The sequence below is a fragment of the Tetranychus urticae genome, chromosome 2, assembly GCF_039701765.1.
Source record: "Tetranychus urticae isolate SD_2017Ah chromosome 2, NJAU_TeUrti_SD_1.0, whole genome shotgun sequence".
In the NCBI taxonomy this organism is placed as follows: Eukaryota; Metazoa; Arthropoda; class Arachnida; order Trombidiformes; family Tetranychidae; genus Tetranychus; species Tetranychus urticae.
In genome coordinates, this window is record NC_142959.1 from 11,538,073 (window position 1) to 11,562,144 (window position 24,072).

Below are 24,072 nucleotides of genomic sequence, written 5' to 3' on the forward strand. Positions count from 1 at the left end.
GAAGCAAAATTTGAAACAAGCAAAGGTTTTATTTCGACTTTACACCTTGAGTTACAGGTCAAATGCTTATTAATTATTATAATAAAACTTATGGAATTGGTACAACATTGGTTGAAAAAATTGGGCCTAACATTGAGGTCTTTTTAAACATTAGTTCATTGAAAATTATTATTCGTCGCCTTTCGTTTTTAACTTTAGTGAAAGTATTGAACATAAATGTGATTATAAGATTTTTTACCAGTTTTTTTATATATAAATTTTTTTAAGTGGATCTTTGAGAACGAAAAATACTAGAATTAATTTTATTAGGTTATGGAGGCACATAACGAGATCCACCAGTCCAAGGATCAACATATTCAGTGGAAGCTTGTCTTGGAGCTGGAGCGGCTCCACCGGTATTTTTTATTATAAACTGTGCAATTTGATCCAAATAGAGTTGACTTAGGTCGTGCTTCCAAATAAATTGCTGAGCAGCCATCCATGGATCATCTCCCATGTTAAAGGGTAATTTCAAAGCTGGTTCGCCATCCTTAATATCCACATTAAAAACAAAATCATACTCTTTTCCTTCAAATTCAGTCTTTGCTGATGGGTCTTTATCAGTATTGGCTTCCCCAACAACATCGCCAACTTTTGTCCATTCCATTTTCATACTACTCCATTGATAGGCTACTATTTTGTCACCTTCGCGAATCAGTTTGGTAGCACCTTCTTTTTTACCAGGTTGATGTAAAGCTTCTTGGCCTGGTAGCTGATCAGCTTTGATATCACCCAATTCCTTGATTGGTAGAGCGCTCTTTGAGACTTCATCTTCAAATAATTTTATCTCCTCTTCAGAAGCTACTCGAGAATCAACACGAGTGAATGTATAAACACGACCATCAGAACAACCAACAGCTACATCAGATTCATCAATAGCAGCAACTGACCATGCAGTAGGAGCTGGTAATCTGATAGTTTGAGTATTTTCTCCATCAGCTTTCCAAAATCTAATAGTTCTGTCTTCAGAACATGTTACAAATTCGAGGCTACTTAAATCGCTCTTGAGCAAACTAATGTCATAGATATAATTTTCGTGGCCATTGAAAACTTGGATGACAGCTCCAGTTAGGGTATTCCATTGTCTGGTAGTTCCATCATTGCTACATGATAAAAAGTTGTCCTTATTAATGATAGCTAAACCTCTGACACAATCAGTGTGACCCTCATAGGTTTGAACATCTTTGCCATTTTTATCCCATCGTTTGATCAGTTTGTCAGCTGATCCAGTGAGAAAAATGTCTTCTGTTGAACAAACAGCCCAGACAGAACCCGAATGACCTTTTAAAACTTTATCCACTGCATTTCCTCGCCAGATTTGAGCGGTTTGATCCCAAGAACCACTCATCAGCAATTGATTAGCAGAATCACCATATAAAGAGCAAACTGCGGGTAATTTGGAAGAAAGGATTCAATATTATAACCAATATTGTTACAAACAGTAAACTAGATAAATTAAATATTCTCACCTGTCCCTGAATGTCCGACAAGAATGCAATTGGGCTGTGCACTTTTTAAATCGTAACAATAAATACAAGCATCATTGCTTCCAACATAAATAATATGTTCATTATTAACTGTCATGACAGCAACACTTGACACATAGTGTGTAGGCCCAGTAAAATTTTGAGCTTCGATAAATCCATTTCCATTTCTAATGAAACAAAAAAGATACAAAAATATTTACAGATGGTTAAGAAACTAATAAATGCAAAAATCCAATCCAAATACTTACTTTTCAGAAACATATAATTTAGAGATTTTATCCCTAGATCCACAGACGAATCCATCTTCAGAGTACTTGGCTACCGACCGCACATCGTATTGATTGGTTTGAAGTACCTTTCGCAATTTAAATGGTTTTACTTGCTCAGACATTGTTAAAGGAACAAGATAGTAAACAATTTACAGAATGACACAAAGTGACCGGTAGATAAAAGTGTTTAAAAACTTATCAAATTGTTGAATGAACAAATTTTCCTGTTCAGCAAGAAAGTGATCAGCTGAGAGTTTACTGGGGACTTCACAATAATTGCAATCAGTTAACGAACACAACAGTAGCAATTATTAATTGCCTGATTCAGATAACTCTGAAATGATAAAATTGCAAATCAGATTCTACATGTTGATAAGCTTACAATTTGTTAATGTCTAAAATGAAATTGTTAAAATAATCTGCAAATCATTTCAGTTTGTAGACAAAAGTTAAATCAATAAAGGTTATTCTAACCGCTTAATGGTTTAAATGGACATTTTACTATTGATTTATCGCTAAGATCAGATGTAATTAAACTCAATTTATACTTTCAGATGGATTAATCTCTAAATCATTTGTTTCGTTGAACAATTACTTGAAAATACTTGATTGAGAAATTGACTATTTTACGTTATCCTTACAGATATTTTAGTGAAATTAGCAAGCAAAATGAGTAGGAGACTGGTTTTTAACCATTTTACCAGAATTTGTATAAGCTGAAGGTTTGTTACCATCTCTTCACTTATACTGGTAATCTAAGCAAATGTTAATCATTGATTTGTGCACTTTTTTTAATCCTGATTCTATTCGCTTGATTAAAATCAAGGTTGATTTACATGGTTTACTCCTTTGAGTCAATTTGTAAAGGAAGTTCTGGCTTTTTCCGTTCTCCCTTAACAACGGATCAGCCTGAAATATTTAGTTTTTTTAGGGATATGACAAAGTGGTTTGGAGATTTTTTTTGTTAATGTTGATTTAAATTAGTTATTTATTATACTCTTTTCTCTCCCCTAATTTATTTTCTCTGTTCCGGACTCATTTCATCCTCAGTTTCAATGTTAGAAAATCTTGCTTGTAGCTTTGAACAATCTTCATCGCCATCTTCATCACCATCCTCTTCTGACTCGACTGATACAACATGTTTATCTTCCAACAACAACGTTTCCACAGTTGACAGTATTAAAGATAACAACAATTTACTCAATCATCACAACCACCACCATCATCATCACCTTTTGACCAAGTGCACCTCGTTAACAATCAGGGAATGGCAAATTACAATCAAAGAATGGAAAGTCCCAAAGTTGTATAAAATTACAGATGTTCCTGAACATTTACGTTTCAATCCTTTTGTTACCAATGGCTATCGTTTTTACAAATTGTCTTTCTGGCAATCTATTTATTCACTTTTCTACCTTCACAATGAAACTCTCAATATATTAACTCATGGTAAATATTTAAGAAAATTTCTAAGATTCTATTAGTGCCCAATCAGTTCATTCTTTAATTTCAATATCGAATATTATCAATGTGATTTAATGTTTACTCTTTGTTTCTTTTCTGCTTTTAGGAGCACCGTTTATTTATTTTCTGCTCTTTATGCCACGACATATACCATGGGACCTGATAGATTATCATTTTTTAGCATACCTGCACATTACCGGTTGTGTTGCCCCTTGGCTTGGAAGTTGTGTTTATCATACGTTTATGAATCATCGTTCGGGGGTTGATCTGTATCAAAAGCTGCTCAAATGGGATGTAATCGGGATATGGATTACCCAGAGCCTGGGTGCATCAACAACCATTTACACGAGCCTCATACTCTATCCATTTTGGTTACAATTTATTTTTATCTTCCTTTATTCTCTGATTGCAATCAGAGCTCTTCAGCATACTCTTTTAGCCAGTGGGGTTTGGAAAAGGCGACTTGGTTTTGCTATTTTAGTAGGAATGCGAGTTTTAGCCTTCATACTTCGGCTCAATGCGATTGAAATTGGACAAGCTAGTGTAAGTTTGATTAATATTTCCAGTCATTCCAATCTATGCAGCTTTTTGTTTTTATCCAATTTAATCTAACTTTCGTTTTTCTTTTACCCCTTTCTTTAATCTTTAGCCTCTAATCCATACTATTATGCAAGAAATTTGGCCTATCATTGGAGCCCTGATATCGGCAGCTCGAATACCCGAGCGTTGGTATCCTGGTTATTTCGATCTTGCCTTAAATAGTCACAATCTACTCCATATTTTTGCTGTTATTGGAGCTATTCATATGCATTTAGCCACTTGCTCTGATTTAATATGGTTATCCAATATTTCTAAATTACACGCGCACAATTAATTAAATTTTTCACTGTTAAAATTGCACGGTTTCCCTTATACAGCAAAACGTTAACTCAATAAAACAAAACAAAAAAGTACCTCTCTTCATGTCCCCTTGATTTCAAAATAATTTGATCTTATTATCATGAAAATAATTCTCGTTGATGGTTCAATATTAATTTAAGGAAATCTTGTACATTAAGAAGCTGCAAACTTTACGACAAAGAGTTTCAATGAGACAAATAAAATCAAGGAGTTGCGTGTTCAAAATGGATTCATAATCTTTCAAGATTTATTAGATTTGAAGCCTTAATTGTGCATCAATGGAAAAAACAGAGTCAAATCATTTCAATCCAATTTATTATTAATATACTTTCAGATCGATGGATTTATTCCTGTCTAAATTATGTTTCATGATGCAACTGCTCTTCATTTTCAATCTTGAATTAATCATTAAAATCTTTCTATCAAACTCGTCAATTCACCTGCCTTTGAATTTTTGATTTGAACGGTCGATAGTCTCAATCTATGTTCTATTAGGTACATTTGGTTAGTGAATGGCATTTTATTAGTAATTCATGGTAACATGAAGATAGACAACTCTAATCGCTTAAAAATCATTGAATTGATTAATCAAACCTGATTCGTATTGAGTACATACATATTTGAATGTTACCTCTGAGTAATTGATCCTTCATGATAACCTTGTGATACCTTAAAATCAATAGATGATCTTTAATCAATGTATCCAGCCTTTACCGATAAAACCATTCATTGGTTCAGGTTCATTACGAAAGATGCGTTCTGATTATTTAAATATCAACTATGATAATGAGTAACAGACAAATATCATCAAGATAACTAATTCAATAATGATTCCCTTAAAGAGTCAGCATTGACTCGCCTGGATGAATATGTTGATTGGTTAAGTCGTTTTTATGACTACATGGAAACAAATATAGTCTGGTTATCGGAAAAATCATCAACTATATTTCAACTATTTCAATTCTGAATGCTATCTGCATCATTAATCAAGTTCCGACAATGACAAAAATTCTTTCGCTATATCCTACAAAAGTGTTACCAACAGAACACCAGAATCCAATTTCTGCTTGATTTGAATAATCGAAGCTTATCTTAGCTCTTTTTTCCCTTCAACATGGGTTCAGTTTGACATAAATGTCATGTCATATCAACCATTGGTGAATATAAAATCGATAACCAGCACGAAACATTACACAAAATCTTCTAAGGCTTTGAAGACTCGCTTCTTTCAGCTGAATCATTGACAGCTGATTCAAATGGAAATCAAAATCAGTCTAAGAATATGTTAAATTTGTTGGCAATATTGAGGCAAAGCTTTGATTAAAAGTCTCGTTAATCTTACAAAATAAAGCCAAGAAACTAATTAAACTACCAAGCGATCGGATTATTCAATAAGCAGCAACTGGCAAATGAAACTGAATGCAATTCCATCTTTTGATTGAATAACAAAGTGCGAAAATTATCACAAATTAAACAAGATTAAATCTAATTAAAAAAAGACATTGCTAAGATGTTAGTGGAAATAACAAGTCTAATCAATAATCAGTGTAAATAGCCAAAGTAAAAGTTTTGTGGATAGATTGGTTTCACTGAGAAATTGAGGGAAAAACCGAAAGTCTGATTGTTGAAAAATTAATTTCAGTCTATGACTAGATTAAACAGAAATTTATTATTTCAAGTTCCCTCAAAGACAGCGCCTTAAGACTTGACAATTATATTATCCTTAAAACAGTTATTTCAACCGTCCATTCACATTACCGGCTTAATGTTTTCAAAAATAAAGCAACGCATCACAAGTTTAACTCAAGATATTGTTGGTGAAAATGTTGTAAAATTACATGTGAACACACATTGTCAATGCAATTTATAGTCTAGATACACTTATCAATCCATAGAATCCTTCAAATCGCAACTTGCAACAGTTAACTATTAAGTAACAATCTTCAACTTGAAAAGTCAAGATTAAATGAATCCTCAATGCAAACAAAGAACCAGACACACCAAGAATTATTGATAATAAAATCTGCCTCCAAACTAAGCATCCATAGTAATAGTGATAAGCGATAGTGAAAACCTTTTGGCTTTTGTAAGCGAATGTAATCTAGAAAATTTAAATTTTAATGGCCTCAGCGAGGTTTCCATGTGAAAGTTGATACACCCTTAACAAATGCAATTAATATGATGAAACAAGGTGAAGAGAAACTGGATTTTGTTTGGATGCATAAAAATGACCTTAAAAAAAGCGAACAACTTTCCATTGTTTGTACGGTTGAAGGAAAAAATAAAGCTCCTTTTATCGGTCCTTGTGTTTAAGCCGAAAAGATGGAAGCACAAGCTTGTCTCAGGTAGGTTTGCAGGAAAGAGAAATGGAAAGAGGAAAAAGGTTCAGCCGTATGGTAAAAAAGGCCTTTGATTCACAGGCTGTGTGGAAAATATTATGTAAACTTACAAAGAATCTAAAGCGACTGGATGGAGCATGAGTTGAATAGAGAATTGAACTCCGCAGAGCTTGGAAAATGCTGATAGTATATAAAACATGCGCTAAGAATGCCGTAAAATGCTATCCTGGTATTAGAATAAAGAAAATAAAGAGAAATAAAGAAATTAAATGAACAAGCCAAGACCAGCCTTTATACGGTCAAAAAGGGGGTGGAATATTGAACCACTCGGCCAACGCCATATTTTCATTTTCCCTCAAAGTGATGCTGGAAAGTGATTTTCTATAGTTTCTATACTCGTATGTCGCTTGCATCAGTTCTCCCTTGGATTTAGTGTTTTTAAATCTGTCTTTTTTCGCTCTCTCTCTTTTTTTGTGTCGCTCTTTCTCTCTCTCTCGCTTTCCATAACTAAACACATTTGGATGATTATTGTTCATCAACAATTAGTTTTTTCATTATTATTATTTTAATTATACTCCATCTATTGGTAAGTCATTTCATTATCGTTTTTTTGTTCAACTTAAACAAAACCAATTGTTAATATAATATAACCTTGATTAATTTTCGGTTAACATTTGTCTTTACCATTTGGTCTTGTGTCTCTTTCCTCTCTTTCTCTTTTTCCTTTCCCTTTCTCTTCCTCTCTCTCTCTTTCTTTTCTCTATTGCTTCCACTCTCTTTCTTTTATCTCTTTATTTCATGGTGGTGCCTGACTTTGTTTTTTTCTGTCCTACCTTTCAATATCAGTACCAGTGTCTGCTTCCTTTTTTCTCTCATGTCACATAATCCATCATTCCAGTCTAATCAACCAACTTTTGAGCAACAATTTGCCAATATATTTGATGATGAAGAGATGGTTGATGTTGATTTCACTGGAGAAGAAGATTCGGTGAGTATCTATTTGAAAACAAATTTCAAACAATCATCTTGACAATATTAAGGTTTGTCACCTAAACCTTGTTTAGCTTGACGAATTTCAGTAACTTTCCTGTTGTAGCAACATATCAATTTAATGAGATGATTGTTTGTATTCCTGTCTTTGTTAAGTCCAGTTTTCCCTTCAATCGGATCTAATTTTTGTTTCTTTTTTATTCTGTTTAAAATTTATAGCACAATGTTGGTTTCTTTTGTATATTTTGCCCGGAAACGTTTAAAGACAGAGACGAAGCTCGTCGTCATTACCAAAAGCATGTCAACTACTATTCTATGATGTGTTCATTATGCGGTGAAGGTGCCACTGATATGCAAGAATTTTTACGACATCACACAGAAGTACATCCTGAAGCCAAGAAAGGACGATACAAAAGAAGAGAACAGCCTACAGTTGATAAATGGATAAATGGTTTTCTTTATGCGCAAGCAACTATCACTCGAGCCTTTCCACCGCGAGATCATTGTCCAGTATGTGAGAAAATATTTTCTCCAAGTCAGATAGAGTCTGCACGCTCAAAAAAGACTTCACTTAGTCGTAAAATAGACCATATCCATCGTCATCTTTGTTACTTACCATACGAATGTATGCGTTGTAAACAGGAGGGTAAAGAATACTCGGTGGCTTACTTTGAAAGTAAAGCAAGTAATCATATTGAACTGAAACATCCAGAGGTTGATGATACTGATTCTCGCTGGCTTATTTTCCAGAAAACAATTTCTATTACTAAATTAGATGACTTTATCGCCAGCTATTTAGCCAAATTCGGTATTTCCATGGATTATGAGAGGCGTCCAATCAAAAAAATTATGCGGGAATTGGTTCCTGCCTCTAATGGTGCCAACGAAATAGCAACTTGTAGTCGAAATGATGCGTTACCCTCATCTTCAGATATTTTACCAACCAATAATGATAATGGTGTAATTGTTTTGGATGATGATGAAGATGCTGATCAATCACAAGCTGGTGACTCTAGTGTTGCTTCGGAAGAGCCAGCTGACGGCAATTCCATGATCATCTCAGTTTCACCTTCTCATGCTGAGTACATTGAATCTGGAAGAACTTCCAGACAGCGTAGACACTCGAAAGAATATTTTTGCCTTTTTTGTAACGCCAAATTTCCTTGTAAACTAGATGCCTACCCTCATTTTGGTGAACATTTGGAGTACAAACCGGTTTTGTGTTTATTGTGTGACAATAAGTTTCACGATACAGATGCATTCACTTTGCACCATCAACTAAACCATCCTGAGGCAACAGATCTTAAATATGAAATCCGAGAAGATCAGAATATTGAAAGATGGGTTGATGAATTTCTTGAATCTCAGACTACACCTTTGTCAACTAGATTAACATTAAATTGCTCTTGTGCAACGTGTTGCCCTGTCTGTGAAAGATTACTACCTCGGAGAAATCTAGTCGCCTCTGGTTGCACCCCGTGCAACAATCATAATGATGTTTCCTTCGCTGAACATATTCACCATCATTTGGCCTATAATGCTTATGAATGTACATTTTGCAAAAAGACAGGCCACAGCACTCGTCTACCAAATCTTGACTCAGCTGCCCTCAATCATGTTCGTGAGAATCATTATGTGCGTGATGCTACCCTTTATCAACTTAGTCGAACTTTTCCAAAAACTCTCACAATAGCAAAATTAGAACGATTTATTGCTGAATCCGTGCAAAAACGTCGTCTACTTGAAAAGAAATGGCGCATTTTCAAAAATGAACAGATTAAAATGGAGAGATTAAAATTTCAACAACAGTTTAGTCCTGCTAATAGACTTTATCAACAGCCATTGCAATACCTACCAAACTTAGGTGTCTCTTCTGTGAATCGTGATAGTTCTCATCAACAATTAAGACATAACCTTTTTCCAGGTCCTCTCAAGGTAAAATTTTACGTTCTAATAAAAATTTTCCCCTTTATTTTCATCTTTTCAATAATTTTAAATTTAATATAATACAAAAATACTTTCTCTTTTTTTTTTGTCATCAGAATAATGTTAATCATGTTCGAGTTGAAGGAGGCCGAGTTGTCAATCTTCCAAGCCCTCTTTCGATTAAAGCAATTCAACAGAGGAATAGATGCAAAAGTAATTCAAGCTTGCATACAAACAAAAATAACTTCATCTCTAGCAACACTAACAATATCACCAATAGCGCTGTTATGAATCTTTCAATGAAAACAGGCAGTGTTAACAATCATCATCTAAATAACAGTATCAGTGGCATTAATAGTAACAACATGAATCACCTTAGCATGAACCACGGTAATAGCTCAATGAGTAGCCACAATATTAACAACGCTGCAAGTTTGATGATGAATATGATGATGAATATGCATAATAATTTCGTCAACAGTGGTAGTAATAGTAACAACAACAACAACAACAATAATACTAGTAACAATAATAATAATAGTAATAATAATAATAATAAAAACAACAACAACAACAACCACGACAACAACAATAACCACGATGAAGACAACATGGGTACCAATTCTAGCACCAATAACAACTGCACCAGTAGCGCCAACAATAGTGACAACAACAATAACTCTACTATTGATCTCACAAACGATTCTTCAGTAAATGATGAAAGCATGTTAGGAGTATCAACTGGAGTGCGCTTTTATGTCAAGTGCCTTCATTGTAATATCGAGCTACCTAATCGTAAACAATTGAAAGTACACCATCGACAAGCACATCCCGGTTTAACCATGGCTTGTTTCACCACACCTAAACCAATAATTGCTACAGAAGTCTCACCATGAAATTAAAGAATACCAGGAGAGACAAATCTATCAACAAGCGTTTCAACAAAGATCCTCAAACAAAAATAAAATTGACTTTTTGTTCTCGTCCCTTAAACCTACCCACTACACATCAGGATACAAACAACAAAAAATGCTATCGTCACTACCATTATGACAACTATTAATTGCGTTCTACTTGTCCCCTTCCTCTTAACTTAAATACTCGATAGTTTGCTTGTGTTTCCTATATCTTATTTCCAGCTACTTCAGTCAAACTCTCAAAATGGCGCCGTGTGTGATCAGGCGACTTGCTATGAATGCAAGTTTTCCCAGTGCATTCAATCTTTCTACCCAAATCCTGTACGGCCAAAAACAAACCAAAGGGAAATCATATATGACCTTGATGTCACTTTGCCAAGGCTCCATTTTGAGGGACCAGACTGTACTTTTGCTTTTCTCTCTTTCTCTTCTCTCCTCTTCTCGTCTCATTCTATTACTTCATCTCTCTTCTTTATCTTTCTCTTTCTCTGCATGTCTTGTATACATTTATACATTTTCCTTCCCTCTCTTTCTCTCTTTCTATATTCATTCAGGATTTGTCAGCTTCGGACGTTCCAAAGAAACTGTTTCAGCATTACTGAGCCCATCTTTGTAATTCAATTCTCAATCAGTAATCTCACTTATATCGCGAATAATTATTCTGCATGAACCTGAAAAATTATTCCACAGCTTCCTTGGAAAGTCTCCTAAATGATAAATTCTGTTTATTTGTTTATTTTTTTTTCTTTAGTTTACTTTCTCTTCTCCTCTCTTTCATAATTTGTAACTTAACTCAAATTTTCCTCATTTTTTTCCGCAAAAAAATCACCAACACATTTACAAATGAAACGCAATCACTCACTTTTACCTCTACATAATCAGGTTTTGTCTCGTTATTTGTTACGTCAACTTAAATGAAAAGGATTAACACTCGATTAAGTTAAATGACAAAAAACGGTAAAACCTAGATTATATTAGTCACAAGTGGGTTCAACTTCCTTGGAATGTATCCTTCCCTGTTCCTTTCCTTATTGGAATCCCTGACAAACTTAATTTAATATTAAAATGAGCATGAGAAAGTACGAGAAGATGAAATAAAAACAAAAAATCAAATAGATTTAACATTTATTTACCAAACAAAAATGTTGATAAATTGTACCTCTGTTTAGCACGTTATCAGTGAATTGTACTTGTCCCTTGAAAATTAACGACCGACAAAGGACACTTTTCATACCGTTGTTCATGAAGATGTAAGCCATGTATTATCATCATCCAAGGAGTAAGCAAACAATTCAATTCATCAATCTCATCACCACCATTGTCAACAACTTAATTTGCTATTAATACCGCCATCACCTCCAACAAAACCATCAAAAGCACCATCATCATCAACTCATCTTTAAATCTCATCGCTCTACCATTTTCAGTCATCATTAAAACAAGCTTGTGACCATTTTTCATCTTCAAAACTCGTAAGTTGCACCAAAATCAAACCCAAAACCGACTCAACTAATCTAGATTTACCTGATTCACCTCAACTACCTTTAAATTACCTCTAGACCTCTCAACCTCTCCCAACATATCATCTTTCAACTTTCAACTAATTCTGATTTGTTTTGCTTCTCTTCCACAGGCACGATTCTCCCTCGGATATCTACATGAGCTAGTAACTCTCTCCCTTTGCTATATCTTTTTGTGGAAAAACAAAATTTACAAAAAAAGCAACCGCAACGAGGAATAAAGCAAGATTTCATTCAACCAAAAGCTAATGGCGAATCACCATCCATATCAAATTTAATTTAATTGAGCAAACATCATATTCTAAATCTCTTCTCTTCTATCGTCTTTTCATCCTTTCTTCATCCCTTTTCATCTGCAACACAAGCAATTTTTTTTGTTCAAATTCATCCCACAACCCTGCTTTTGAAGCCCCTTATGAATCTAATTTGTTTTTTCTATGTCAAACTCGACACAAAAAAGATATTGAAAGGGATGGCACAAAATCCATGGTATAAGTAAAAAACAAAATGATAATATTAATAATAATTATAATATTAAAAGTTGCTTAATCATAGTTGTACAAGGTTAATTTAATTTAATTGAAACCGGTAAATCTTAGCCAAATTTTTAATCATATTTACATCTTTTTAAATACATTTCATATTCATTTTACCTTTTTTGTTTTTTTCTTCATCAGCCTTTCAATCGGTTTCATATCCAATACCATCATCACAATTATTGGAATAATTTGTTTTCTTATTTGGTTACATGATGATTATTGTCAATAGTTTAATTGTACTTAAACGGATCAGGTCATTGTCACATCGGATCTTGCCCTAATTTTGTTGTACTTGCTACAATTAATGCTTATACACACTGATCAAGATAAATGATTCCCAAGCCTTGAATTGTAAAAGCGTCATCTTGATTCATTCAACTCGAGAATTATGAATTACTTGAACGGAAGTTCAATTGTTGATCGCAATTAATTTGCATCAAGCTTTAAATCTCGTTCGATTCAGCAACAAAAGCCTAACTCACAACATTGTCAGTTAACCCATTTACATCATTACAATATTAGGCTTTTTTCATAACAATTAACTGGTATATAAATTTTGTGATCGTGTACAAACTCGTAAAGCACATGCAAACCAAATGGCACAATAAAGGAATCACATTACTCAAGCAATTAGGACATTGAGTTTCAAATTTCTGTAATTCAGTCTCATTCTGGACTCATCTTTGTCTTCATTTCAACAAGTAAACTTTGGTAAACCCAAATACCAGATTGTCAATGGCAGCAATTTTGATTATCAAATGAGTTGACTGTTTTTGTCTTAAAACATATTAGTTAATATTTAGTTTAATTGATTCAACTCCAAGGCCTTTGATATTGCAGCTTTATTTCAAGGTTTCAACTTAAATTCACAATTTTAATCCTAATTTGACCCAATTCGACCCAGTTTTGCCTTTAAATTCACTTCTCTGAATCAATCTTGAATGAAAACAAAATCACTGGAACAAATCATTAGCTTTCTCATAATTGAGAGTCCAATCACTGAGCAATTTTCTTGAACCATTTTGAGATTCCATTCAGGGAGCAAATTGTAACCTTCAAGATGACCAAAACTATCGCAATTACAAGTTAAATAATCAATGAAATTTAATTGAGGCTTTTGAAGTTCGTCCAACAATTAGAAACACAAATCTACGCAAAGACTATTAAGACCCTAAGTCTGTCAACCTAACCCAACCTAACCTAACATAATTTTGCATCAAGCCTTAAGGCCTGAAGCTCACATGGCTTGGTAATTCATTAAACCAGATATTAAAATACTTATTAAATCATTAACTCGATATGCTTACCCATTAATTAGTAAATTAACAAGTTACCAATATACTGATCAATGTTTTATCGACAACTTGATGTTAACAACCAACATCTCTGGATGAAATTGAAGTTAAGTGCAAATGGGTTGAAAACTAGGAAATATTGAGAAATGAGAAATTGATTTCAAGGTTAATTTGAAATTAAATTGTCGATTAAATGAAATTATTTGAAATTACAATTAAATAGCTAAAGATTGTGTTGCAAGTAGACGGCAACTCTAATAGACAGTTAATTGAGTTTTAGATGAAAAACAAAGGTTACAATTTAATTACAGTTTCTCAAGTTAATAAGCAAGTTATAGTTGTTGCCATTGTAACTAAATGATACAAATACCAACATCGAAAGGTTTAAATTGAAGTGAAAAATTGATCATTTTTAATAAAATATCAAATGATTAACATTTAATAACAATCAACGAAATGAGCGAATTAAACTCTCACTAAACCAGTCTTGACTCTCTTTTTTGTTTGCTGTCTGTCTCTTGTCTTTCGTCTTCATTCCATCTTCTTCTTCTTTCTCTTTCTCTCTCTCTCTCTTCTTGATTGAACGAAGGTCGATTAAATTCATTTGAATTGGCCTTTTATTATTATCATTATTTAACTCACAGTTCTGGATGAAACAGATATCATGTTATATCAATAACTTCAATCTTCATTTCATCGTCATCTTCCAACTCTATAGCCAAACATCTCTCATTAATCTTCATTTAACTTGTTGCTTCTCAACCCCATCATTAAATCATCATCATCTTCTCATCTTTTCTCCCTGTTGATTGTTACAATTGTATTTAGTTTTTTCGTAACCAGTGATCATTGACAATTAACCAGAAAAAAAGCAACATTCAAAATATACACTTTTGTGTCACTCCAACATTAACCAGTAACTTAACCAGTAACAGTGAAAACAGTAGCCGATAACTTATAACAAGTCAATGCAACAACACTAACCGTCATCTCTAATTGTTACATTAACCAACAACAGTGTTTTACCTGAATTTAATTGTATCTTTATTAACTATCCATTGTTGCAGCAATTTGACTTCAATAACAAGCAATCAACGGCTCTATTTATTAAAATAGCGATTCTTTTTTCACCAAAGAATACCTTTTGCCTCCATTTTTGTTTTGATTCACACGCTTTTACACTTTTAGTCATTTGTTTTTGCTTAACCTGTTAATCGGTGATTTTAGTTGTTGATACAAATCAATTGTTAACAGGATTGTTCATTAAATTGTAGTCTTGAGTCGTGATGACAATTGAAACCAACCCTGGAACCAAAGTTACCAAAAATGGACCTTACATCAACAATAATTCAAATATTGATCAAGTAAGTCACTTTTCTGGTTCACTTCTTACATCTCTCCTTTTGTTACCAGTGTTTCTTTACATAGAAGCTTGACATTTTTGTGATGTTAAATTGTACGTAAATCAATGATCAATCTTCAATTTCAATCAGTGTTCTAATTTTGTTACAATCACAATCAAGTTGTTCATCCTCTACGATTCCCTTTCCTCACTTAATTTAACTCAGCTTGTTTACGATTCACTGACCTGTTAAGAGCGTGTTGTTTAACAGATTTGTTTAATGGGTTTAAGAGCAGCAAATCTAATTAGACTATCACCTTCAGTTTAAATTTATTTTCAAACAATTTCTATTAACCATGAAATGTTATATAACTCTACTAAACTGAGACATGATTAATCAAGCAATTGTAGTTGATCCATCATAATAATACGCAATGAAATGACAATAGAAACAAGTAAAAGGAAATCCGATTATTGATCAATCCAATAGTCAAACATTACTTTTTCAGGCCAAGGTTTGATTTTCAGCCGTTCCTACAAATTTACATCTTAATTAAGCTATTGGTACTCATTAATTTTCAGTTTTGGTACAACAACACCAATATTTCAATTGTTTTGCGCCATTCAGTTTCTTAACTCAGTATTTGATAGATAAGTCGATACAAACACATTTAGCTAAATATTTCCCGTTAATTGTTCCCATCAATTGTTCAACTCGAAACATCAAAACAAAAAGTCAATATAAAACCAACCAAATAGGCCTTGTACATGACTAAATTAATGATATTAAACTGAATACAAAGGAAGCAAATTATAACCTAAAATGATTTGATTATTATTTAACTTTCTCCACAATTTATGATAATATTGAATCAACTCTTGAATTTTACCAGCAATTAGCAATTCATTATTTTGGGTAAAACTTGATTCCATCAATGGTAGCAATTCAGTCTCATATTTATAATTAGTTGTGATCAATGATTTAACGTCAATCTTGATCCCAACCGTTGCCCTTAATTGCAGGTATCGAATTGAAATATTTGTTTATGATTAAAGGTAGGAACAACATTAACATAATTAAGTAAATTGACAATCTTAACCTTGACTAAGCATATTTCAGGTCTGTTTTGGGCCAAATAATTAGTCTCGATTTACAGTAAAAGTTGAACTTACGCTTTTCCTCATTATCATCAATTAGGCATAATTAGGTTCCAATATGAATCAGATTAAGATTCTTGTTTTAGTCAAAACTCGAGTCAAATGATTTACATTTTGATATGAAATTGAGCTTTGCGGTTGTAATCAGCGAGTCTTTGGTATCATTCAAGTTTTCCAGCTAATTGTTCAACTTTTCTGGTTCAAGCTGGTTATCAATTGTGGCCAACAATCAAAGTCATTCATTAGTTTGGACAAATTATCATTTAATCATCATTATCACCTGAAAATTGAGTTTTACAAGGCATCTAATGATTTAGATGAAACTATTAGCTTCTATGGCGATTCAGTGTAAATAACAAAACTGTCACCAAATGTTAAGAAATGATTGTAACACTATTAGACAATTGTGATTTAAAAATGCCAAATTTAACATCAACAATTGAATTAGAGTTTGAATGTGAATATCGCAAATAGCAAACCTTGGAAAGTTATAAACAATTTAATAAAACATTTAGTCAACCTTTTAATTAACACATCTTTTTGTTTGTTAAATTGTTGTCAAATGAAAACCTGATTAAGATGGAAACATTTACATGTCAAAGGAATTGATTAATTTTCCTCTTAATTTCATCGAAACAATGATTGAAGCTTTGATTGTGTCGTTTGAGTAATGAAAATTAATAATCATTTCAATTACCTTTATGATTATTGATGTTATTTCAATTTGATTGTCAACAAAACTCTTTGGGTTTGTTTCGTATTCTGTAAATATTAAGTGTGGAAGTTGATGAATTAAATTAAATCACATGAGTAAATCACATTAAATAAGAGGATACTGAGGTTATTGTCATTTGTGATCATTGAATTGTCACTCAACACAATCAAAACAATATGACCTGTTATAAGGCCTCAATTTTGATGTTAAATCGCAATATCAAGCCAACCATATTTATTTAGATTCAAGACTAAAATTGAAATTTTTCATTCCATGAAAATATTCATTTTCTACTGAAGCTCAGATTAGCTTTGTTTGAGTCCAGGTCGCCTTTAACAAAACATTATTCACATGACAATTTAAAGGTTCAACTCGACTTGATTGTCAGACATTTGATGATCTTTGTATTATTACAATCGTACTTACAATCGTAGGTTTTCAATGTTAATGTTAATGGTTCTTATGAAGATTGCTTTTCATTGCATTTCGGTGTAAAATCTGATGGAAATTTTAATGATCTAAGAAACTTTCATTAAGATTAACCTTCAATGATCAAATGAATGTTATGAAAATGAAAACATTTTGTTTCGTTCAATTCTGGTAACAATTTACAAAGGTTGATAAATTTCTTTGATTATTTGACTAAATCTAGTGAATTTGTTTCTTTCCACTTTTAGATGAAAATGGTTCCTCAAAATGGTGACCAACCAGCCAGTAAGGAGGAACCCGAACGTGGTCAATGGGGTCGAGGGTTTGAATTTTTACTTTCATGTGTTTCCCTGTCTGTTGGACTCGGTAATGTTTGGAGGTTTCCTTATGTTGCTTATACAAATGGTGGAGGTAAGTTGATTATTACAACAATTAAGAGATTATTTTTACTATTAAACCCAAATTTGGGTGAAATCACTGGCTATAACATGAACCAACCTTGATTAACTTTCATTGATATGCATTATGCTAGACACAGTCTGATAGTTTATATTTAACCAGAAACATTTAATCTTGTTTAATGCAGCAATTTAATTTCAACTCCATTGTATTTCAATGTAAATCATAAACTATTATTGGATCAACAGTTGAATAGTTGGTTAATTCAGCTGTCAATTGTACACAATTTAGCGATAGACTCAACAGTCTTTTTGTTTTTAACTTTCACTAAGGTTGATCGGTTAATGTTTTGAACTTGAATATGAAATTATGATTATGTTTTATTTCAACCATTAGATTAACCCTGAGACATCAACCAGCTGAGTAAACACCTTGATTAATTTGATTCAATCTATCAAACTAAATCATTTTCCAATTAATTAAACGGTAAACAATTGAAATTGAAATGAAACCAAAGCTAAATATTACAATTTTTCATTTAAAACGTTTACTTTTTTTTCTGCTCATTGAAAGGTTGGTTAAGTTGTTGAGACATAAAAAGGTTAACCTCATTGTTTATGAGATTCATTGCAATTATCGGTTGTTTCAATTAGTTTCAACCAAGATTACTTGATTATCATTTTGTCCTTTCCCATCTGATTTACAGACTGATTCAAAGAGTTAAATTGATTGAACAATTGATAAACTGTATATAAATATATAATTTTGCTGTTGCCTTTAACTTGGTTAATTGAAATCAAATGTTATCCTAACAATCAAAAATAAACAAACGTGATTGAGGTTAATCAAGGTTAATCTCGTTTAAAGTAGCTTCGGCTGCAATCGTTCAAATTTACAAATCAATTCAACAAATTTACCATGTAAATAGACTCATCTATTTGTTTTCAATCTAATTTACAGGAGCATTTCTGATTCCATATTTAATCTTGTTATTTTTCATTGGAAGACCTTTGTATTATATGGAACTGGTTTTGGGTCAATTTTCTGGTTGTGGTCCGATCAAAGTGTGGAGAGTTGTTCCAGCATTTAAAGGTTGGTTAAAAATTGGTAAATCACTTCAACCTGCTGTTCAGCAACTAATTATTTTGATATTCAATTTCAAAAGTCACTTTTTCTCTTGATTTTGATTATAAGTCTAATGGCTATTTGAAGATTACATTCAGTGTTAACAGTCTACTAATCAATTTTAATTTCTATCTCTTACAGGGATTGGATTTGCCCAAATGACTAGTTGCTCCTATGTAACTGTTTTTTACAATTATTTAATGGCATTAACGTTGTACTATTTTTTTGCATCCTTTGCATCACCTTTACCTTGGACAGTTTGCGATCCTAGTACTCATTGGTCAGCCTCTCTATGCAGCAATTCAACCATTTCTCAAAACAATTCATTTCTTCTTCCAGAAAAATATTTCAAGTTAAGTCCAAAAAATAAAGCAATTTATTTCTGATGTACTTTCCTTTACCATTGAGAAGTAACTAGATTGTGTCTAAAGATCATTTCAATTCCGAAGTCTCTTCTTATTCAATTGGCAATATTCAAAGATCCATTAAATTAATTTTAATTGTAACAATCAATGAAAAAATTAGCTGATTGTTGTTCAATGGTAGCACCATCTATCGGTGTGCATTACAATTGTGTACCAGTGAAAGAAAGTTTTGGGTTTATTGTCCAACAAATTGTTGTTTTGAATATTTTTAGCTAATTTTATTTATAATTGTTTTATATTAATTTTATTTTCAATTTTATTTTCATTGATTCAGTAAGGAAGTGTTGCATCTTTCAAGCGGACTTGAAGAGATAACTTGGTTTAATTGGAGGATTGCTGGCTGTCTCTTGCTTTCTTGGACTCTGGTATTTCTTAGCTTGATTAACGGTATCCAATCTTTGGGAAAGGTACGTTAAACTATTGATTTGTTAATTATTGGTAATCAATTGGCTTGTGAAATAGTCAATTAATTACTATCATTGATTGGTAGTTCTATTCCATTGAAGTGTCAATGGTCAGTGGTATCAAATTAAAATGTTGCAGCAATAAGGTTATGTTTTTTGCTGAAGTCAAATTATTTTCTGGTTAAGTACAACAATATTGTTTATTATTAGGTTGCCTATTTCACGGCTATTTTCCCTTATGTGGTTCTCATAGCTCTTTTAATTGCTTCATTATTGGTTGATGGAGCAGTTGATGGTATAATTTATTTTTTTAAACCTCAATGGCATCGTCTATGGGATCCTTTGGTCTGGTACAATGCTGTACTTCAATCCTTTTTCTCGCTCGGTGTTTGTGCTGGGGCACTTCTCATGTATTCAAGTTACAACAATTTCCGTAAAGATGTTTACAAGTAAGACAATCTGTTTTATTGATCAAAAGTTGCTAGAAAATAGAAGGAAAAGATTCATTATTTTTATGCTAATTTTGACACCTTGACTTGATTAATTAATCGTTTACTATTTTTATTATCTATCTTATAGAGATGTAATCATTATCAGTGTTTTAGACACTTTCACGAGTATTTTAGCTGGTTGTGTGATTTTCGCTGTTCTTGGATCAATGGCTAAAAGTCAAGGAGTTGATGTTAGTGAAGTCGCTAAATCTGATGGTATGTATTGTATTATCATTGATTAATAGTTTGACTAACTCAATGTATTTGGTGTTTCAGGAACTGGGCTTGCATTTATTGCGTATCCACAAGCTTTAGGACAGTTTACTTTTTGGCCTAACCTTTGGTCAATATCCTTTTTTGTGATGCTTTTTACTCTTGGAATTGGAAGCAGTGTAGCTCAAGTTGAAACAACAATCACATGTTTGAAAGATCAATCCAAATTTTTGATGAAACACAAAACATGGACAGCATTTGGAGTTTGTTTCATCTACTTTCTATTAGGGCTTCCTTTAGCTACTGATGTAAGTACAGCTCTACTGCCATGAAATAATGTTATTTTTGAACGCTTACAACTTGTGAGTTGAAAAAAACCAAATTTTAAGGAAACAAAAATCAAACCAAACAAAATTTTCTTCATCAAACGGTTTTAGTTTGATTTAGTTGAATGTTTCCATAAAAAGCTTTAAGCGTTCAAAAGTTGGAGATTTTCATTCAGAAATCAAGTATTTGTCCAAAACTAATGTAACTATCATTTATTTCCAACAGGGTGGAATGTACATCATGAAACTTCTGGAAGAGTTTGGTGTAGGAATAAGTGCCTTTCTTTACGGTATTCTGCAGGCTATCGGAATAACATGGATTTACGGTTATCAAAGGTTTGCGAATGACATTAAATTCATGCTTGGAAGGCCAGTTAGCTTCTTTTGGCGATTAACATGGTCAATACTAACACCAATTCTATTAGGGGTGAGTTTTCTCTGTTGGTCAGTCTAAATATTTCAACTAAAAAATTGCCTCCAATCGTTTAGTGCATCTTCCTCTATGGCAATTACATGGCTGCTGTAACACAAAACCACTCGGATCCACTCAGAAAAGGAATCCCTGTTTGGGGTGAATTATTGGGTTGGACGTTAGCTGGATTAGCGCTCATTCAAATTCCTCTTTGGATGGTTATAACCATTTGTCAGCAATCAGGAGATATGAAACAGGTATACAGTGGAAACCACATTATAATGAAAACTACATAAGATTTGCTTTATTATCACCAAAATATTTATATATTTTTTATCCATTTCTAGAAAATAAAGAACGCATTCAGTCCGACCAGAAACTGGGGACCAAGAGATCCAGTGCACTTCGAAGAATGGTTAAAATATAAAAGTTCATTGAAGCAACCCAAAAATAGGATTTGCCAAGTGAATGCTGGTTTTGTCATGGACAATTACAGTACAAGCGATAAACAAGTCTGATTAACTAAACCAATCGCCTCATCGAATCATTCCTTGTAAAAAGATAACTAAAATTCATCGCACATTAACCATCATCTTAATCAACTTGTCCTTTTATTATTTCCATTAAGCATTATTCAACTCGATTTCTTATTGAAATTTTTCGCCTCCTCAAATGTTCCAATAATATTATTACTTGAAAAACTTGGAAAGTGCCAGTTTTAGCGTTAAAATTCCTATAATTGTAACAAATCTGTAAAATGTTTACAAAACAAAAATTGAATAATAAATTAAACAACATTGAAATCAATCATCTTGCCATTGAATGGCTTAAATTGTTAAATTAATAATAACCTAAATTATAAAACCCTTTAAGATTACCGAACAATAAAAATTAAAGGAAAATTCAAATAAGTCCAATTACCATGAAAGCAGAAACAATTGTCCAGAAATTGTCAAGTAATCAATGTTATAATATAAAGCATTTAAATCAAGGTTATCCAATTAAAAACTCTTCAACAATAAAGGTATTTCCAATCAATTATTTGATCAATTCACAAATGATAAACTGTTACATTGATGCTCAATAATGCTCAATCATCAGACCTCAGATTAAAGATGATATAATCAAAAAACAGTTGTTATTAAATTAAAAGCGAGACAAAACACCAAGCATAACGACAATCGACTTATATATTTGTCGATTATAAAAACCTTTCATTGGTTGAGTTAACTCTAGTTGTGTCTTAATCGTCACTCATCAACGTTTTAGTAGCAATTAGTAGTGAACAGTTAAGCAAAATGTTTCTAATTTACTTGATCATCGGCTGTTTAATCCCAGTAGCCGTTTTATCCGATCCCGATTATGTCTCACCTCGCACTGCTTTACCGTACAACTCAAGTATCACCAATTGTCAAGCTGTTGGGCGAGCACGTTATCAACATTCATGTGTTTTAGCACCAATGGTTACTGCTGGTCCATACTTTATTCCTGAACCTTTGCGAAGGATAAATATTCGTGAAAATGAAATTGGTTCACGAATGGACTTGATCATTGCTGTTACCAATTCACGTAACTGTCGTCCTGTTTCCAATGCTGATGTTTACATTTGGCATGCCAATGCATTTGGTAATTACTCGGGATTCAATGATTTAGCCGGTGTCCAATGGGCCGATGATGGTAACTCAATTCCTCAGTTGACTTCACGTTGGTTGAGAGGTGTCCAAAGGACTGGGCTTACTGGTCAGGTAAGATTTGTTTCAATTGTGCCTGGTTGGTATCGTGGTCGATCTCTTCATATTCACATTGAAATACGAATGGGAAACAATCTGGTTTATGTTGGACAATTGTTTTTCACTGAAGAGTTTGGTGAACTTTTGGAACAAGTTTCTCCATACAATACAGTTACAACTCCAAGAACCATAAATCCAGACGATATTAGGTTCCAACAAGCTCGAGGGGCTGGTATATTGACTACAACTGGTGATTTTGTCCGAGGAATCAGAGCTTCAATTACACTTGGTATTGAGCCTACCAGAACAGTCTCTGATCAATTGAATCCAAACGGTGATGGTAATCGTGAGCTTTAACTGTTTACTGTCAATATTTGTTGTCTCATTTGTTGCGCTCTTTTGAGCATCAATAAAATATTGTTATTGTTGAAACTAGTCAAAATAAAAGCAACTTTCAATTAATCAAATGATGGTAAATAAATCAAAGGGTAATATTGTGTTGTATAGTAATATAGAGTATAAATTATCTCTTTAAAATAAATCCGATTTTCACTTTTGTCAAAATAGCTCTTCAATACCTCACATTTATGGAGCAATGAAAATTTACCTTGACATTAACAACCAGAAATCAATGTAACTCAAGATCTCGATCTGATTGTTAATTAATTAATATAATACATCTGACTGTATTTGAATATATTTTAATAATTAGCTATCTATTATTTATCTATCCTATCCGATTCTGACAATGTTCTGGTAAAGCAGATAACTTATTGTCAAAGTGGTTTCAATTGTTTTTTTTAATTTGAAAGTGTAACTAAAAAGGCTTACCGTATATCCACTGGACTGTGGTTAACTTACATGAAATTTATCAAAATCCTGTAAACAACGGTTGTATTACAACCTCTTGACGCTTGAAAGTTATTGGACCATTGAACAGATGTTAAATACCAACAGACGAGGTTCTCCCTCGCATCTACATGTAGAAAGAGAGGAAGAAAGAGATGATGAAATTTTAAATTTGTACAAAAACTTGTTGAGATAATTTAATTGAATCGATTTCCATCAAAAAATACACCGTTACACATTTGGTTCCAACAAACACGCGACAAAACGACTCATAGCTTTTTTATGTCATAAATTGAAGGGGTTGTCAGCTAAATACCATCACTACTTGCTGAACGCATATGTTTGATCTAGGTTTATTATATAACAACC

At 32.8% G+C, this 24,072-nt stretch overlaps 5 protein-coding genes and 1 long non-coding RNA gene across 6 annotated transcripts; 4 read left to right on the top strand and 2 right to left on the bottom strand.

Moving 5' to 3' along the window:
- Window positions 1-9: 9 nt before the first annotated feature.
- Window positions 10-2,026, bottom strand: Plap (phospholipase A2 activator protein). Its single transcript, XM_015926129.2, has 3 exons — window positions 1,775-2,026; window positions 1,509-1,693; window positions 10-1,425 (listed from the first exon to the last, which is right to left on the bottom strand). The coding sequence occupies exons 1-3, from the start codon at window positions 1,915-1,917 to the stop codon at window positions 311-313; spliced, it is 1,443 nt and encodes a 480-aa protein (XP_015781615.1). The 5' UTR covers window positions 1,918-2,026; the 3' UTR covers window positions 10-310.
- Window positions 2,027-2,499: 473 nt separating this feature from the next.
- On the top strand, window positions 2,500-4,212 carry LOC107359621 (progestin and adipoQ receptor family member 4). The gene is made up of 3 exons (XM_015926131.3): window positions 2,500-3,244; window positions 3,366-3,802; window positions 3,909-4,212. The coding sequence occupies exons 1-3, from the start codon at window positions 2,851-2,853 to the stop codon at window positions 4,131-4,133; spliced, it is 1,056 nt and encodes a 351-aa protein (XP_015781617.1). The 5' UTR covers window positions 2,500-2,850; the 3' UTR covers window positions 4,134-4,212.
- Window positions 4,213-6,551: 2,339 nt separating this feature from the next.
- Window positions 6,552-12,405, top strand: LOC107359889 (uncharacterized). Its single transcript, XM_015926475.3, has 5 exons — window positions 6,552-7,084; window positions 7,345-7,486; window positions 7,708-9,423; window positions 9,531-11,803; window positions 11,965-12,405. The coding sequence occupies exons 2-4, from the start codon at window positions 7,373-7,375 to the stop codon at window positions 10,308-10,310; spliced, it is 2,610 nt and encodes an 869-aa protein (XP_015781961.1). The 5' UTR covers window positions 6,552-7,084; window positions 7,345-7,372; the 3' UTR covers window positions 10,311-11,803; window positions 11,965-12,405.
- A 1,519-nt stretch (window positions 12,406-13,924) lies between these two features.
- On the top strand, window positions 13,925-21,934 carry LOC107359972 (sodium-dependent nutrient amino acid transporter 1). Its single transcript, XM_015926575.3, has 11 exons — window positions 13,925-15,049; window positions 17,578-17,740; window positions 18,689-18,820; window positions 18,995-19,205; window positions 19,553-19,685; window positions 19,893-20,131; window positions 20,262-20,389; window positions 20,450-20,694; window positions 20,939-21,139; window positions 21,202-21,381; window positions 21,472-21,934. The coding sequence occupies exons 1-11, from the start codon at window positions 14,972-14,974 to the stop codon at window positions 21,640-21,642; spliced, it is 1,881 nt and encodes a 626-aa protein (XP_015782061.1). The 5' UTR covers window positions 13,925-14,971; the 3' UTR covers window positions 21,643-21,934.
- On the bottom strand, window positions 21,292-24,069 carry LOC149093891 (uncharacterized). Its single transcript, XR_016198630.1, has 2 exons — window positions 23,716-24,069; window positions 21,292-21,874 (listed from the first exon to the last, which is right to left on the bottom strand). It is a non-coding gene; the product is annotated as an uncharacterized LOC149093891 (long non-coding RNA).
- LOC107359403 (uncharacterized) lies at window positions 22,369-23,321 on the top strand. Its single transcript, XM_015925886.2, has one exon. The coding sequence runs from the start codon at window positions 22,423-22,425 to the stop codon at window positions 23,209-23,211; it is 789 nt and encodes a 262-aa protein (XP_015781372.1). The 5' UTR covers window positions 22,369-22,422; the 3' UTR covers window positions 23,212-23,321.
- Window positions 24,070-24,072: the final 3 nt, after the last annotated feature.

What these genes read in the sequence shown, in the direction of transcription:
- Plap (XM_015926129.2), bottom strand. Translation starts at nt 1,917, where the DNA reads ATGTCTGAGCAAGTAAAACCATTTAAATTGCGAAAGGTACTTCAAACC. An exon ending in AAATTATATGTTTCTGAAAA is followed by an intron (nt 1,694 to 1,774) that starts GTAAGTATTTGG and finishes TTGTTTCATTAG; the next exon opens with AAATGGAAATGGATTTATCG. An exon ending in TGTCGGACATTCAGGGACAG is followed by an intron (nt 1,426 to 1,508) that starts GTGAGAATATTT and finishes AATTACCCGCAG; the next exon opens with TTTGCTCTTTATATGGTGAT.
- LOC107359621 (XM_015926131.3), top strand. Translation starts at nt 2,851, where the DNA reads ATGTTAGAAAATCTTGCTTGTAGCTTTGAACAATCTTCATCGCCATCT. An exon ending in TCTCAATATATTAACTCATG is followed by an intron (nt 3,245 to 3,365) that starts GTAAATATTTAA and finishes TTCTGCTTTTAG; the next exon opens with GAGCACCGTTTATTTATTTT. An exon ending in TTGAAATTGGACAAGCTAGT is followed by an intron (nt 3,803 to 3,908) that starts GTAAGTTTGATT and finishes TTTAATCTTTAG; the next exon opens with CCTCTAATCCATACTATTAT.
- LOC107359889 (XM_015926475.3), top strand. Translation starts at nt 7,373, where the DNA reads ATGTCACATAATCCATCATTCCAGTCTAATCAACCAACTTTTGAGCAA. An exon ending in TCACTGGAGAAGAAGATTCG is followed by an intron (nt 7,487 to 7,707) that starts GTGAGTATCTAT and finishes TAAAATTTATAG; the next exon opens with CACAATGTTGGTTTCTTTTG. An exon ending in TTTTTCCAGGTCCTCTCAAG is followed by an intron (nt 9,424 to 9,530) that starts GTAAAATTTTAC and finishes TTTTGTCATCAG; the next exon opens with AATAATGTTAATCATGTTCG.
- LOC107359972 (XM_015926575.3), top strand. Translation starts at nt 14,972, where the DNA reads ATGACAATTGAAACCAACCCTGGAACCAAAGTTACCAAAAATGGACCT. An exon ending in TGAAGTCGCTAAATCTGATG is followed by an intron (nt 20,390 to 20,449) that starts GTATGTATTGTA and finishes TTGGTGTTTCAG; the next exon opens with GAACTGGGCTTGCATTTATT. An exon ending in TAACACCAATTCTATTAGGG is followed by an intron (nt 21,140 to 21,201) that starts GTGAGTTTTCTC and finishes CCAATCGTTTAG; the next exon opens with TGCATCTTCCTCTATGGCAA.
- LOC107359403 (XM_015925886.2), top strand. Translation starts at nt 22,423, where the DNA reads ATGTTTCTAATTTACTTGATCATCGGCTGTTTAATCCCAGTAGCCGTT.